Genomic DNA, 12388 nt, shown 5'->3' on the forward strand with positions numbered 1-12388 from the left:
TCAACCATTCAATGCAAAATTGTTTGGCTAGTTATTCATTTTATTTATTTATTTTTTTTTTTCTATCACGTGAATTGTCACTGCTGTATTCAGCCACAAAATGTTTCCAGGGTTGGCTTAGAAGCCACAAGTGAATGGGCAGCACCCCTGAGTGGTGATTTGTCGTTACTACAACAAACACAAGACTGGCATTTCATGAGATATGGCCTTTTGGAGCCACAACCAAGCTTTTGACCTGTAGAATGATGTGACATGTTCCTGAAACATGTTAATCAAATTTGACCAATCTTGGTCCAATCAACCTGGCATATAGGAATGACATTTTCAACAGACTGCTGAAAAACCTTGATATTTTTATTCATTGGTAGTATCATGGCAGATATATTTATGTCCATGTGACTCTTTAGCATTTAGCAACAATTCTGAAATTAATAATATACTGAGGGGCATGTAAGATTTTGTGTCATCGGTCAAAGCAAAGAAGGTCATTCTTTCGCTATTAATTCATCTTTCATTTTGAACATGTGAAGATGCAAGGAGATGAGATAGTGAAAGTTGGTGAGTTTAACAATCTAAAGCAACAAACACTGCCCATTAGAGGTGAAGAAAAATGAGTAGGCAGGTTAGAGTGGGTGGAAATGAGTGGCAGGTGATTTGTGACAGAAGGATAGCAACAAAGGTGAAAGGAAACATTTACAAGATGCTAGTGTTTGGAGATGGTGGCACTTACAAAAAAGCATGAGGTTGAGCCAGGGGTGGCAGAACTGAAGATGCTAAGATATTCATTGGGTTGTAACCAGGATGGACAAAATTAGAAATGAGTATATCAGAAGGACAGCTTAGATTAAGTGGCTTGGATACAAAGTTAAAGAGGCAAGCATGTTTTGGACATATGTAGAAGAGGATAGTGGATATACTGGACAAACACTGAGGTGCCAGGCAGGAGGAGAACAGGAAGCCCACTGGAGAAGACTCATGCAGTGAAGAAAGATATGCAGAGGATTAGTGTGACAGAGGAAGATGCTAGGGATAGGGTTAAATGGCGGCAGATGATGTGGTGACCCCTAAATGAAGAAGCCAAAGGAAGATGAAGATCAAAATTTACTGTTCGACATTGGAGACATCACAAGGATCATTAAAATATTAGTAAAAATTAAAAAAGGATCCTTCTTTATGAAAGCAGATTGTATCCCAAGCTTATTAAAAATATTATGCTAAACAAAATTTGTTACAAATTTTCACGCCATTTGAAAAGCACAAGTTTTATTGTCATTATACATAATTTTCATAAACACCATATCATTATAATATAATTATATTCAAATTAAGATAATTTTAGATGTTATTTATGACTAGATATAATAAAACCTTGATAAAAATGTCGTGCTGCAGACTGGAGGGTTCTAGCGTAACCCGCTGTCCTCATTGGTCAGAAAGCCACTGACAAAAAGTGGGAGGTTCCCGGAAAAATTGCTAACCGGAAGGGAAGGCCGGAGCCCAAGAAGAAGAAGAAGAAGGCAGCTGCTGCCGATGAGACCAGCGAAGGAAGAAAAAGTAATGTAAGTAAAACAACTTGAAATTAAGAGTCATGTTAGTGAAGAGCAATACTGAACGTGTGTTGGATTATTTTGTCGACAAACTGTTTACTGTAGTTTGATCTATTTTGTTATTATTATTTTTTTCTGCTTAGCATGTCAGCAAAGTCCGGGCTCAACCGAAATGCCTTATCAGACTGGATCGAGGGAAGCTACGAGCTGCCTTGTGGGACAAACATTATAATTATTGAAAAATAATAATAATAATGCCACAGCAGAGCCCTGAGGTAGCTTAGAAAAATGTGACATCGTTTCATGCAAGCAAGTGGACGCAATAAGACGTCCCGGAGTTTCTCAAACGTCAGACAGCTGACGACACAGGGCCGAGAAAAGGAAAGTTGCCTAATGACGCTTTCGACTTTTGGCCGTAGCTGCTAACACAGCTAATGCTATCAGAAGTCAAGTTTCCTTGCCAAGAACATAGCTTTTGTTTTCTTTGTCAGTTTAGGCTAGCAAATGGGTGCTACTGCTAAGTAAGCAACAAGGTTGATTCTTTCACGTTGTGTAGTCAGCGTTCATTTTGTTAGCCAAGTGTTTAGTGGAACTCACAAGTTACAGTTGTGTCGTCTACGTTTATGATAGCGGTTCCGTATCGCACCTAAATGTAACGTACCGTTTTAGCCAAGACAGGTGCATTGTTGTTTGATAGTTATTTTATCGATTGTTTTGAAGCAAGCCTTAGCTTTACAGTTTAAGTTGCCTTATCATTGTGCTTAACCGAGCAAAACTTCTCACTTACTTTGAAATATTAGTTGTAGATTAACTAACTTAACCGGTGGCAGGAACATAACATATTAAGTGTCTAATAACTGGACTTCTGTGCGAGGTCTAGGCTCAGTCGAGGCACATCATAGTCGTCTTATGTTCTCTAAATTAGATGTACTATCAAGGCAGCTGTAATCTCTTTTCACAATCTGGTGCTTTTTATTATCAGCTGCATTTGTGCATCACATTGTGTGACAGAGTAAATGTGCGTACATAGTCTCTTGTTTACCTCTGAAGTTGTATTTATGGCAGTGCCTTCTCATCATTAAAATGTCATTACTGCTGACTTTGTGGTGTAACATCCGCATATTGCAACGTTGGGGTTGTTATGTGCCTACACGTGTCTTCTTGCATTTAACAGCAAATACTTTTTTTTGTATGCTGTGTATCTTCACAGCTTATGTTTATGGCTTAATACAGGTAACAGAGCTTGGTCTTTGAGATAAAGATGTGATTTACAGTTGCTTGCCTGAGCTCTCATGTTTATGGCATGTGGACCTTGTCCTTCTTAAACAGCCACTCTTTTTGACAACCCAGCCCTAAAATAAGGACTGCAAATTAGTTGAACACTAGTATGCAATACATTTGGGTGCTATGTTTTGGCATTGCCTTTAAAGTTGTAAGTTGTTGTAGTTAAACGGACAGCTGGATCTGGACAGCTTGAAGTGTTGCTCAATCAACTGGACTCAATTTTTGAGTAAATCTGTGTAAAGGATCAAATATCAAATCCCATTATTTAATAATTCACTTAAAATCACTTGAAGTCATAAAGTGGACAAAGTCTGTTTTAAACAGTTTGATGAGATGAAAGGTCTCAGTTTGGGATCCATCTGACCATCCATACAGACATGATTGTATTTTTCATTTCAGTTAGAAATAAAGAGAGCTTTCTTTTTTGTTATTGCTAAATTTTAGCATCTGAAGATCTGGCCTCTGACTAATGCTAATTCACTCATTCATCACAATGGGGGGGGAGGGGGCAGCGATGCTTGTGATGATTGTGCTGTTTGCTTTTCCTGTATTGTGTCACCACATTCCCATCTAAAATCACAATGCCAAACCAATTCTTTGTACCTATCTTGGATTCAGAACATTTCCTGTTTCTTTCGATTTCCCAAGAATGGTGCTGCTTTTCAATCTTTGTTTACAACCTAGGACAAACTATCACCTTTGGCGGCAATAGACAGGCCTTTAATATATGCTCATGTGTACATGCAAATTTGGACACAGCCATCTGCACAAGCAGATGGGATTATGAGCTAAGACAAAAGTATGGTCATGCAGCCCCTCATCAGATACCATTTCTTCCATGACCCCACCCTTCAAATAAGGTGAACTGCACATGTCTCTGCTTGCCTTCGTAATTTCAGTGTTTTGGTCGCAGGTTGTTAATCTAGTTTATAAATTGGATGTGAAAGTGATTTTGTTTTTCTAAAATCTAGTCTGAAGTTTAAGGAAATCATCATACTGTCCAGGCAAACCAAAATTTATTAATTACAGAATGTCATTTTTAATTGTGTAACCAGGTATGGAGAATTAATCCTGTTATTTTCCTTCTGCAAATATGGTCTTTTGGAGAAGTGGCGTTAGGTCACAGCTTGTTTTCTGCATAAGAAGAGCCTTGATTACGCACTAGTACAACAATACAAAATCTTCAAATCTAGCAGTCACAAGAACACTTGGAAACTGATCATAGCAGCTGGTAACCTGATCTTTCTGCTTAATTTTTCAGTATAACTAATGTTTAACGATACTTAGATTTTGTTCACGGAGCAAAAGCAATTAAAAAAATGTTTTCATTGCTTCTTTGACTGATTAAACGTATTTAATTTGTGCATGCATTCTCCAATTTAGATTGCAATAAACTGCAATCACTACTAAGTTCTTGGATATTATGCCAGCAGCAGAACATACAGGGGGCCACAATAAATATTTCACAGCCTCTCCCTCTCGTCTGTTGTTTTTTCCTGCCTTTCTCCTCCCCCTCTGACCTATGTCCCACTGTCTCTCTTTCCCTGACCCACTTCCCTGTGGAGGTTTGCAGTACTCATTAGGGATGCCATCACAGCATCCGTCAGATGCTGCTTAAGATGTGTGAACGTCTCTATCAGTGTAACAAAGAGTCTCTGATTGCAAGCCTGTCAGCTGCTTCCAGCTTTGATGTTACTGTTGTGGCTCTCAGTCATTACTAAATCATCAATCCAGCAGCTAGGCTTTGTGGATAGAATTCGATTTTTAGTACTTTGTTTTCCCATTTATATATCCTCTTTTTATTTAAAAAAAAAACAAAACAAAACTACGTCATGGTCCTTGGTTGAAGATGAATTTTTGCTACCAAAAGATGCCTAACTCGTGTGTGTTTTATTTACGAATGCAGTGCTTTTGTCATCGTCAAAAGTTGAAATTCAGTATTAAATATTAAATACTATAAATAGTAGAAAATAATTTTCTTAAGGAATGTTGGTTGAATAGGTCTTAATTTCCCAGTATCATGGGAAAGTACCAGTACAGTTTATCTATTACTATGTAGCTTATTCCTAAGAACAGAATAATTAACTTAATTCTTCTGTTTTAAAAAGAAAAAGAAAGAAAAAAGAGGAAGAAACAACTCATTCGCCGAGTGAGGAATGTTAATCTTATGAGTACAGACTGACTTTTCCAACTCTGCTGTGCTATAAAGGATTTCCTTTCTCTGTTAAGCTGTAAAACAGAGCCGATCTACTAGTTAAGGAGCCCAGCGTAAACTTTAGTGTACTGCTAGAGATATCTACTGTACATGTATACAGCTGTAATCCCATGTAAGATTTAACTGACTTTAATGAAATTGGAAAATATTTATTTTACCATAACACATGTAATGCCTGTGTGTTATGGCCATCGTTTTTGTTTGCGTAACAGGAAACTGTAAAGGAACTGGTGTATTTTTTTTTAATTGCTCCTTATATCTGCAAATGCTAAATTAAACCAGTTCCTCCAAAAACATAATGGAAATGTGTTGGAGACAAGTTAGTCTGTTGACTGACTGTAGCTTGGGTGATTCACTGTCAAATAAAACATGCTATTTCTTAATATTTCATTGACAAAGCCATGATCTACAGTCACATGCTAAAGATAAAGCATAGCTCAGCAACAGGCGGGGGTGGAGCTGGCACAACCAAATCATTAGCCATGATGCCGCCTCTTGGTTTTTCCCTCATTCTTGAGCTATCCCCCTGTCTTTAAGGAAGAGTCCTCATACTTGATTGTTCATCATGCTTCTGTGTTGAGCTATTCCTGTGATCAAGCTGAGTCTATCCCAGGTTTTAATGTGCTCAGCAGTAAAATGTCTTCTGCAATCTTCACTTCCTGCTTTGAGCTGAGTTGTGTTTCCTGTCTTTTGACCAAGCAGAAGCTGGCTGACCTCACGTGTATCACCCAACTGACATGCACGCACGCACACACACAGGCAAGGTTTCACTTACTAACAGCAGGCGAAATGAAAGGAACAAATTGGTGGTGTCCTGTTTACACATAAGCTACAGATTTTATTTTGTACCAAATTAAACTAACCACAAACCCCCGTTTGTTTGTTTTTTCAAAGGTTTCTTTTTATTGTTCTTACAGTCCTTGCAAAACAAAATTTGGCCAATAGCTGGCATTCTTTTGTGGTCAATGCTTAATGTTTAATGAGTTTATCTTCTTTTCTATGTAGATAACAGCCACAAATATATTAATGATGCATGACTATATATTTGAGCTGTGGCTATTTTTGAAATCACAGGAACACTTTGAGTTGTATTGTATTTATATTTGTGCATTAGGCAAGTTGCTTTAACTGGTAGTTAAGCCAAAAAAATTAAGCAAAAGTAAGAATTTCATCCTGTAATGCATGCTTCAGCCATTTAAATGTTTAATAACCTAACCTGTGAGAGCAAGTTGGAGGACACAATTTAAAATCAGAGACTAAGTGCTCTCCTTCAGCTCTTGTTTATAGTAAATAAAGTTAGGTTATAAACTCTTTATCTCGAGGCCCAATGTGATGAGAGTTTTGGTGTCAACAACTTGGATTTTAAATTGTTTAATCGTTTTGGGTTAAAGAAAAGGTGTTACTGCTTACTTCAATAATCTTTCTTATGTCAAACTGCCTGCAGGAACAAGGAGTTATTTTGTTTTGGGGGGGATTTGATGCTACTGGTGTTCACAGGTTTCACAATGACTGTGGTTGTTTTCAGTAGAAATCTGTTTTGTTTGGAGTAGAGCTTAACTAAATTTGTTGTGTGTTGCAGCTCCCACTGGTGAGGCCTCCTCTTCTTCCAGTAAATCTGCCAACCAACCTAAACTTTCCTACGTCCAGCTTAACTTCATCAGCTCCCCTATAGTAAGCCCAAGCCTGAAGTCAGCCATACACCCTCTTCCCCCAGCTCCTCCTTCTTTTTCCCAATTTTCAACACTGCAATATGGCAGGGCGAGGTGGACCAGCACGGACCAACGGCACCGCAGCAAGCAGCAAGATCTGCCAGTTTAAGCTAGTGCTGTTGGGAGAGTCGGCAGTGGGCAAGTCCAGCCTGGTGCTGCGCTTTGTCAAAGGCCAGTTCCACGAGTACCAGGAGAGCACCATCGGAGGTGAGGGTTGTTTGTTTGTTTTCTTGCTTGATTTCCACAATTGTCTATTGTATTACTCTTTGACTTTCTGCTTTACATACAGACATATGTAGCATCAAAGCTATATATGTCTTGTGTGTATGTACAGGTAAGAAGACTCTTAATGCGTGTTTGAAATTGTTCATCTACAGTGTAAAAGTAGACTTTACAAATAACTTCAAAAAATTTAAAACGTAATCATAAACAAATGTTTTTCTTTTGTTCTGACTCCTAAAAAGTTTTAAACTTAGGTGCTCAAGCAGAAAAACATGTCCTTGCTAGTTCAGAGAACTGCTTGCCTGCAGGTCTTAATCTTTTCCGTTACTAGAGTCTATGCAGGAAGAGTCGTGTAACCAGTTCTTTGCAGCTAAAATGAGCCACCAAAACTCCTCACATGTATATTTGATGATATTAAAATGTATTTGAGGTGATGGCTAAATATGTTTTTTTTTTTCTCTCTCTACACTATGGGACCTTCTGCCTGAGCTAAATCATTTGTCCAGCTGGACAAACAATCACTGAGTTTAGTTATTAATACATTTACTCTCCTACTAGAATTCCAGTGCTGAATACTCAATACAGTAAAGTAAACAAACTAATGCATGTATTTGTAAGCAAGTAAGGAAATGATTAGCTGAAGAATGAATACAGATTAATGACTTTAAAAATAAAATTAATTGATAACAGTTTTTTGACAAATATAATGTAAGGAGGTGGTGCAAAGTATCTGTATTTGTTTCCTGGGTTGCAGCCATTCACACGCTTCTCGATGTTGGGTTTATATGGAGTTTCTTTACACTTGTAAAAACTGTTAAGTATGTTGTGATTAGCAAGACCAAAAAGATGTTTCTGTATAATACAAAGGCATGGAAAAATCATTCTTACCTTAATGACAAAGTTTGAGTTCAGTGAAAGTGAGGGAAAGCTTCTTCTTCAGTTCTTCATCTACCTAGCTCAATATTATTGAGGCAACATTTATTACACCACCTCTCTGCTCATGTCTGGATCCAATATTTATGTATTATTGCAGTTTCTCACTTTTAATTAAAGTTGTTTGTATTGCAATTTTGTATCAGGTGAAAGCCAAAAGTAAACTGTGTTAAATCAGTGCTGAACAGTTGGTTCATTCGTTCTGTCTTTTCTTTTGGTCGTTTTTCCTTTTGCTTTGTGTAGAACCAACTTTCCCCATGTTTCCTGTATCAGGTTGCTTGTGAGTAATGTGGCTATAGGATGTAATGACAGGAAGCTCAGTGCTTACACTCGCCAAAAGACTTGAAACGAGTCAGCATTTTTAATTTTTTTTCCCGAACTTGTGGTTGGTCAGCAGCATGCCTAGTCAAAGATTACAAAGCTTTAAAGTATGTGCTATGTGAGTGCTCAGTTTTCTCGGTCTTGTGACAGTTGGCTAATTAAATGGAGCTTTGCCTCTGTTCATAAACCGTAGCATGTTGTATGGACCTGGTAGCTTTTTTTGTTTTTTGTTTTTGTTGGTTTTTTTGCATTATAGGTTTATCTCCATAGCTGGCATGTCCTCTGGACATCAGCAAGTTTTAAACTTCTTTTCATTCAATGACTGATTTCCCTCATCATTTTAATGATATTGTGATTACAAAACCAAGTTTAAATATGAAAGTCCACCCCTAGAGATGATGACTTTTCTGCTTTCTCTTAACCCCCTCTTTGTCAAATATTGAATAATTTCTTTCTACTTCCTTTCCAGCTGCCTTCCTCACACAGACAGTATGTTTGGATGATACAACAGTTAAGTTTGAAATCTGGGACACTGCTGGACAAGAACGGTATCACAGCTTGGCACCCATGTACTACAGAGGAGCCCAGGCTGCCATTGTGGTCTATGATATCACCAACACAGTAAGTAACATGCACTGTGACAGGACTGTGGACAGTCAAAAGTCGTACGTCATTTGTTTGCTGACCCTTGTCTTCAAGCTTGGGTTGATGATTGCTTAACAGCAATCAGATCTTTGGCCTTCTATTTTTTTTTCCAGTCAAATGTAAAATGAAAAACCTGCAGCAGTGATTTAAATTTTAAAAGCATAGCGTTATGTAATGATGCACATTCTTTTTTTTCTTTTTTTTTTTTAAAGGATACATTTACACGTGCAAAGAACTGGGTGAAGGAGCTCCAGCGACAAGCCAGCCCGAATATTGTAATTGCAATTGCAGGAAACAAAGCAGACCTGGCAAACAAGAGAGCTGTAGATTTCCAGGTAATGAGGAAGTTCTGAGATCAATTGCTGAAGCTCGTGAAAGCTTCTACAATTATTTAACAGACGACTGTGAATTCATACTGCTTGCATTTTTCTTTTTTTTTTTAGGAAGCACAAGCATATGCAGATGACAACAGTTTGCTCTTCATGGAAACCTCAGCTAAGACTGCAATGAATGTCAATGAGATTTTTATGGCTATAGGTAAGTGTTAGACAGAGGGATAATAGCTTATTAAGTACTGAAGTGGAAAATAAATCAGCAACCATCCTGATGATAGGAATTTTAAAGTCTGGATTAAGTAATCATTTTCTTACAACGATGTGAAGAAATGATGATAAATGTTAGACTTCATTTTTCACTGCTCAGTCCATCGGCCAAAATAATCATTTCATACAAGGAAAAGAAAAAAGGGGGGCATTGCCAGAAATCCTCATCAAAACATACTGCATAAGACCACTGATGGTCATTTCCCACGTAAATGTTAAATTTAATTGCTGAAGATTGTAAAATGTGAATTTGCTGATTTTCTTCAGTTTGCATTACACTAAATTGGATAACTTTGGTGTTTGGACTGTTCAGAGGAAAAAAGGCTTTTTGCTGTTGAAACATTGACACCAAAAATAGATTAGGATATTTTCCAGTGCTATTTATAAATCTAGACTTGTTTGTGAGAGTTGCACAGTTCTGGAGATGTCAGCATCTATGCCTTCTCATAATAACTAATAAATAATAATAATTATTATTGAACCAGATGGCATTTGAGTTGTTGTGGGCAAAGTAGAAAAAAAACCCTTTGACTGCATCGTCTCGTTTAGAAATGATACCCCCCACACACTTGTGTACAAAGACCTTAAAAAAAAACCTCTAAACAATGGTGTGGGCCTTTTGTTAGTATCGACCAACTAAATGAAATGCTCACTGACAAGAGATGCCTTTTAATATTTACATCCTGTTACAAGTGTAAGCCTCTCATGGGTAAACAGGTGCCTAGTTCTACAGTTTGGCACCTTTCATGCTTTGCAGGTGTAGTTCAGTAAAAGAAACTGACGCTGCAGGTCGCATTTTCATTTCATTACCAGAAAAATTCTATCTGGGAAAAAAAGCCCTACATGTCAGGGGAATAATGTTTGAATTTGTTCCTTTTAAGTTATTAAAAAACGCTTACTGTCATGTTATTATAGTACAGGAATTAAGTCTTTGTACTTTGTACCACAAAACAGCCAAGAAGCTTCCGAAAAACGAGCCTCAGGGTGCAGCAGGCGCCGGCGGACGAGCCAGAGGTGGCGTGGACCTGCAGGAAGCTGCACCACAGGGCAGAAGTGGCCAGTGCTGCGGGGGCAGCAACTAGCACAATGAATCGGCTGATGCAACCAATCTAAAGCTTCGATCAACCCGACCAGAAATTAGCCAGCTGTCAAACGACGTCCCATTGGTCAAACCAAACCACGGTCAGACCAACCACCCTATGAGCAACACGGCACCAATTAACTGTTTGGCAAATGAATCCACTGGCCAGTAAACTGCCAGACTCCACTGATGGTTTAAACTGGCGAACCAAGCAACAGATCAAGAAATCAACTTACTCATAGAGAATCATGTTTCATGCCAATCCATGACCTCTCGATTGATGATGGACCCTTGATGTCATCTTGGGGGGGAAAACGCATCCCATTCATGGAAGAAGGAAAAAACAAAGCTCAGTCATTACCAGTGGCACTTACTAGCGCCACTCATTTTTGTTTCTGTATTTGTGTAAAGGATTACAAAAAGTAATGCAACCAGAAGGAGTATAAGAAGACTCACTAGCCCTACCCTTTCTATTCTGCCCTCTTTCTTTCCCGTGCACCATAAATTTCTGAAGTTTTTCCGTCGTGGTCTTGAGACACGATTAAAACTCAAATAGAGGTGCATGCAGCATCCTTCACGTTTCTGTCTTGTCCCTGGTCAGATTTTTGGAAAAAGGTTTCTACCAGGAGAAGAGGAATCGAAACATATTCCATCTTGATGGAGCTGTGTAGATTGAAATAAATCATCTTTATTATTATTATTTTTCTGTTTCCTTTTGACACAAGCTGGTCAATATGATTTTAAAGCCTAGTCTTTCAGGTTTTACAATCATCCAACCATGTTATTAAACAATAAACAGTAAATAGTACTTTAATAACATTGTCACTCGTGTAATTTTTAGCATTAATGAAATGTCTTTGAATCATCTGTGTAAAATGGCAAATACATAAAGCAAGATTTGTTTTCGTGACCAAAATCACAATTGTGTACTGAAAACATATGACTGTATTTGTATCCGACTTTTCAAGTTTATAATCAAACAGTAGTTCTTGTCAAAACATGATCTTCCCAATCTCTACATGATGTTTTGTCAACCTTAATTATGTTGTGATTTTTCTTTTTTGTTTCTTTGTTTTTTCTATGTCTTAATTTTTCTCTGAAGATCTATGGTATTAAATGCACTGGTTCTGTCTCATCATTTTGGTGAATTTAGATGTTATCCTCAGCTCCCTTTTTCTTTTCTCTCTCCTTATTTGTATTCTGCACATCAGGGAGGGATTGCTTTTCAACACTGTTGTCATCATCCTGTTATGGCATCAAAGACTAGCACAACAGAACTTGCACGGCAGTCACTGCTGTTAGGTGAGGGGGGGAAGGAGGAGGAAGGAAAATGTAATTTTATGAATAAACAGGGGTAAGGTTATGTTTCTTTGTATGCCTGTTTAATCATTTTGTCCTATCTAATTAACTATCACACTGGATTTTTAAAAATATATCTACATCAGCTTCTGCTAGTAATGACGGCTATGAGTTGTACTGTTGTGGCTTGTAGATGATTTTATCCCACTGCCTGACAAGAGTTTAAAAGGCATGTATTATATGTAGCTGGCCACAAATTGGCTTTGGCGTTACTTTTACTATCTCTCTATATTTCCAGATTCCTTTCCTGTTTCTTTTCTCTCCGGGCTATGGTCTAAATATCCTGAGATTTCCTAAAGATTAGATTTCTGTTTAAACTGGCTTTGCTTTCTTGGCTGTTAACACATGCTGACTAGAGTTTCCTGGACAATACCAAGTATAATAATCCCTTAGCTAATCTAAGTGCATCTGAAGAGATCTGTAAAGTAGAGAGGTAATTGTTCAGTTAGCGCTAAATACAGGTTTACTGT

The 12388-nt window shown here is 37.9% G+C and overlaps 1 protein-coding gene across 1 annotated transcript; it reads left to right on the plus strand.

Annotated features, from left to right (window-relative positions):
* Positions 1-1471: 1471 nt before the first annotated feature.
* Positions 1472-11922, plus strand: rab5c (RAB5C, member RAS oncogene family). The gene is made up of 6 exons (XM_006798240.2): positions 1472-1559; positions 6626-6962; positions 8701-8852; positions 9089-9211; positions 9320-9413; positions 10433-11922. Exons 2-6 carry the CDS (start codon positions 6797-6799, stop codon positions 10558-10560), a joined length of 663 nt encoding a protein of 220 aa, XP_006798303.1. The 5' UTR covers positions 1472-1559; positions 6626-6796; the 3' UTR covers positions 10561-11922.
* The last annotated feature ends 466 nt before the right edge of the window (positions 11923-12388 follow it).

Source organism: Neolamprologus brichardi, chromosome 4 (assembly GCF_056152115.1).
Source record: "Neolamprologus brichardi isolate AB-2024 chromosome 4, ASM5615211v1, whole genome shotgun sequence".
Taxonomy (NCBI): Eukaryota; Metazoa; Chordata; class Actinopteri; order Cichliformes; family Cichlidae; genus Neolamprologus; species Neolamprologus brichardi.

Excerpts from the sequence above, each read along its gene's own strand:
- rab5c (XM_006798240.2), top strand. The coding sequence starts at position 6,797 with ATGGCAGGGCGAGGTGGACCAGCACGGACCAACGGCACCGCAGCAAGC. Across the intron at positions 8,853-9,088 it reads TCTATGATATCACCAACACA|GATACATTTACACGTGCAAA; the intron begins GTAAGTAACATG and ends TTTTTTTTAAAG. Across the intron at positions 9,212-9,319 it reads AGAGAGCTGTAGATTTCCAG|GAAGCACAAGCATATGCAGA; the intron begins GTAATGAGGAAG and ends TTTTTTTTTTAG.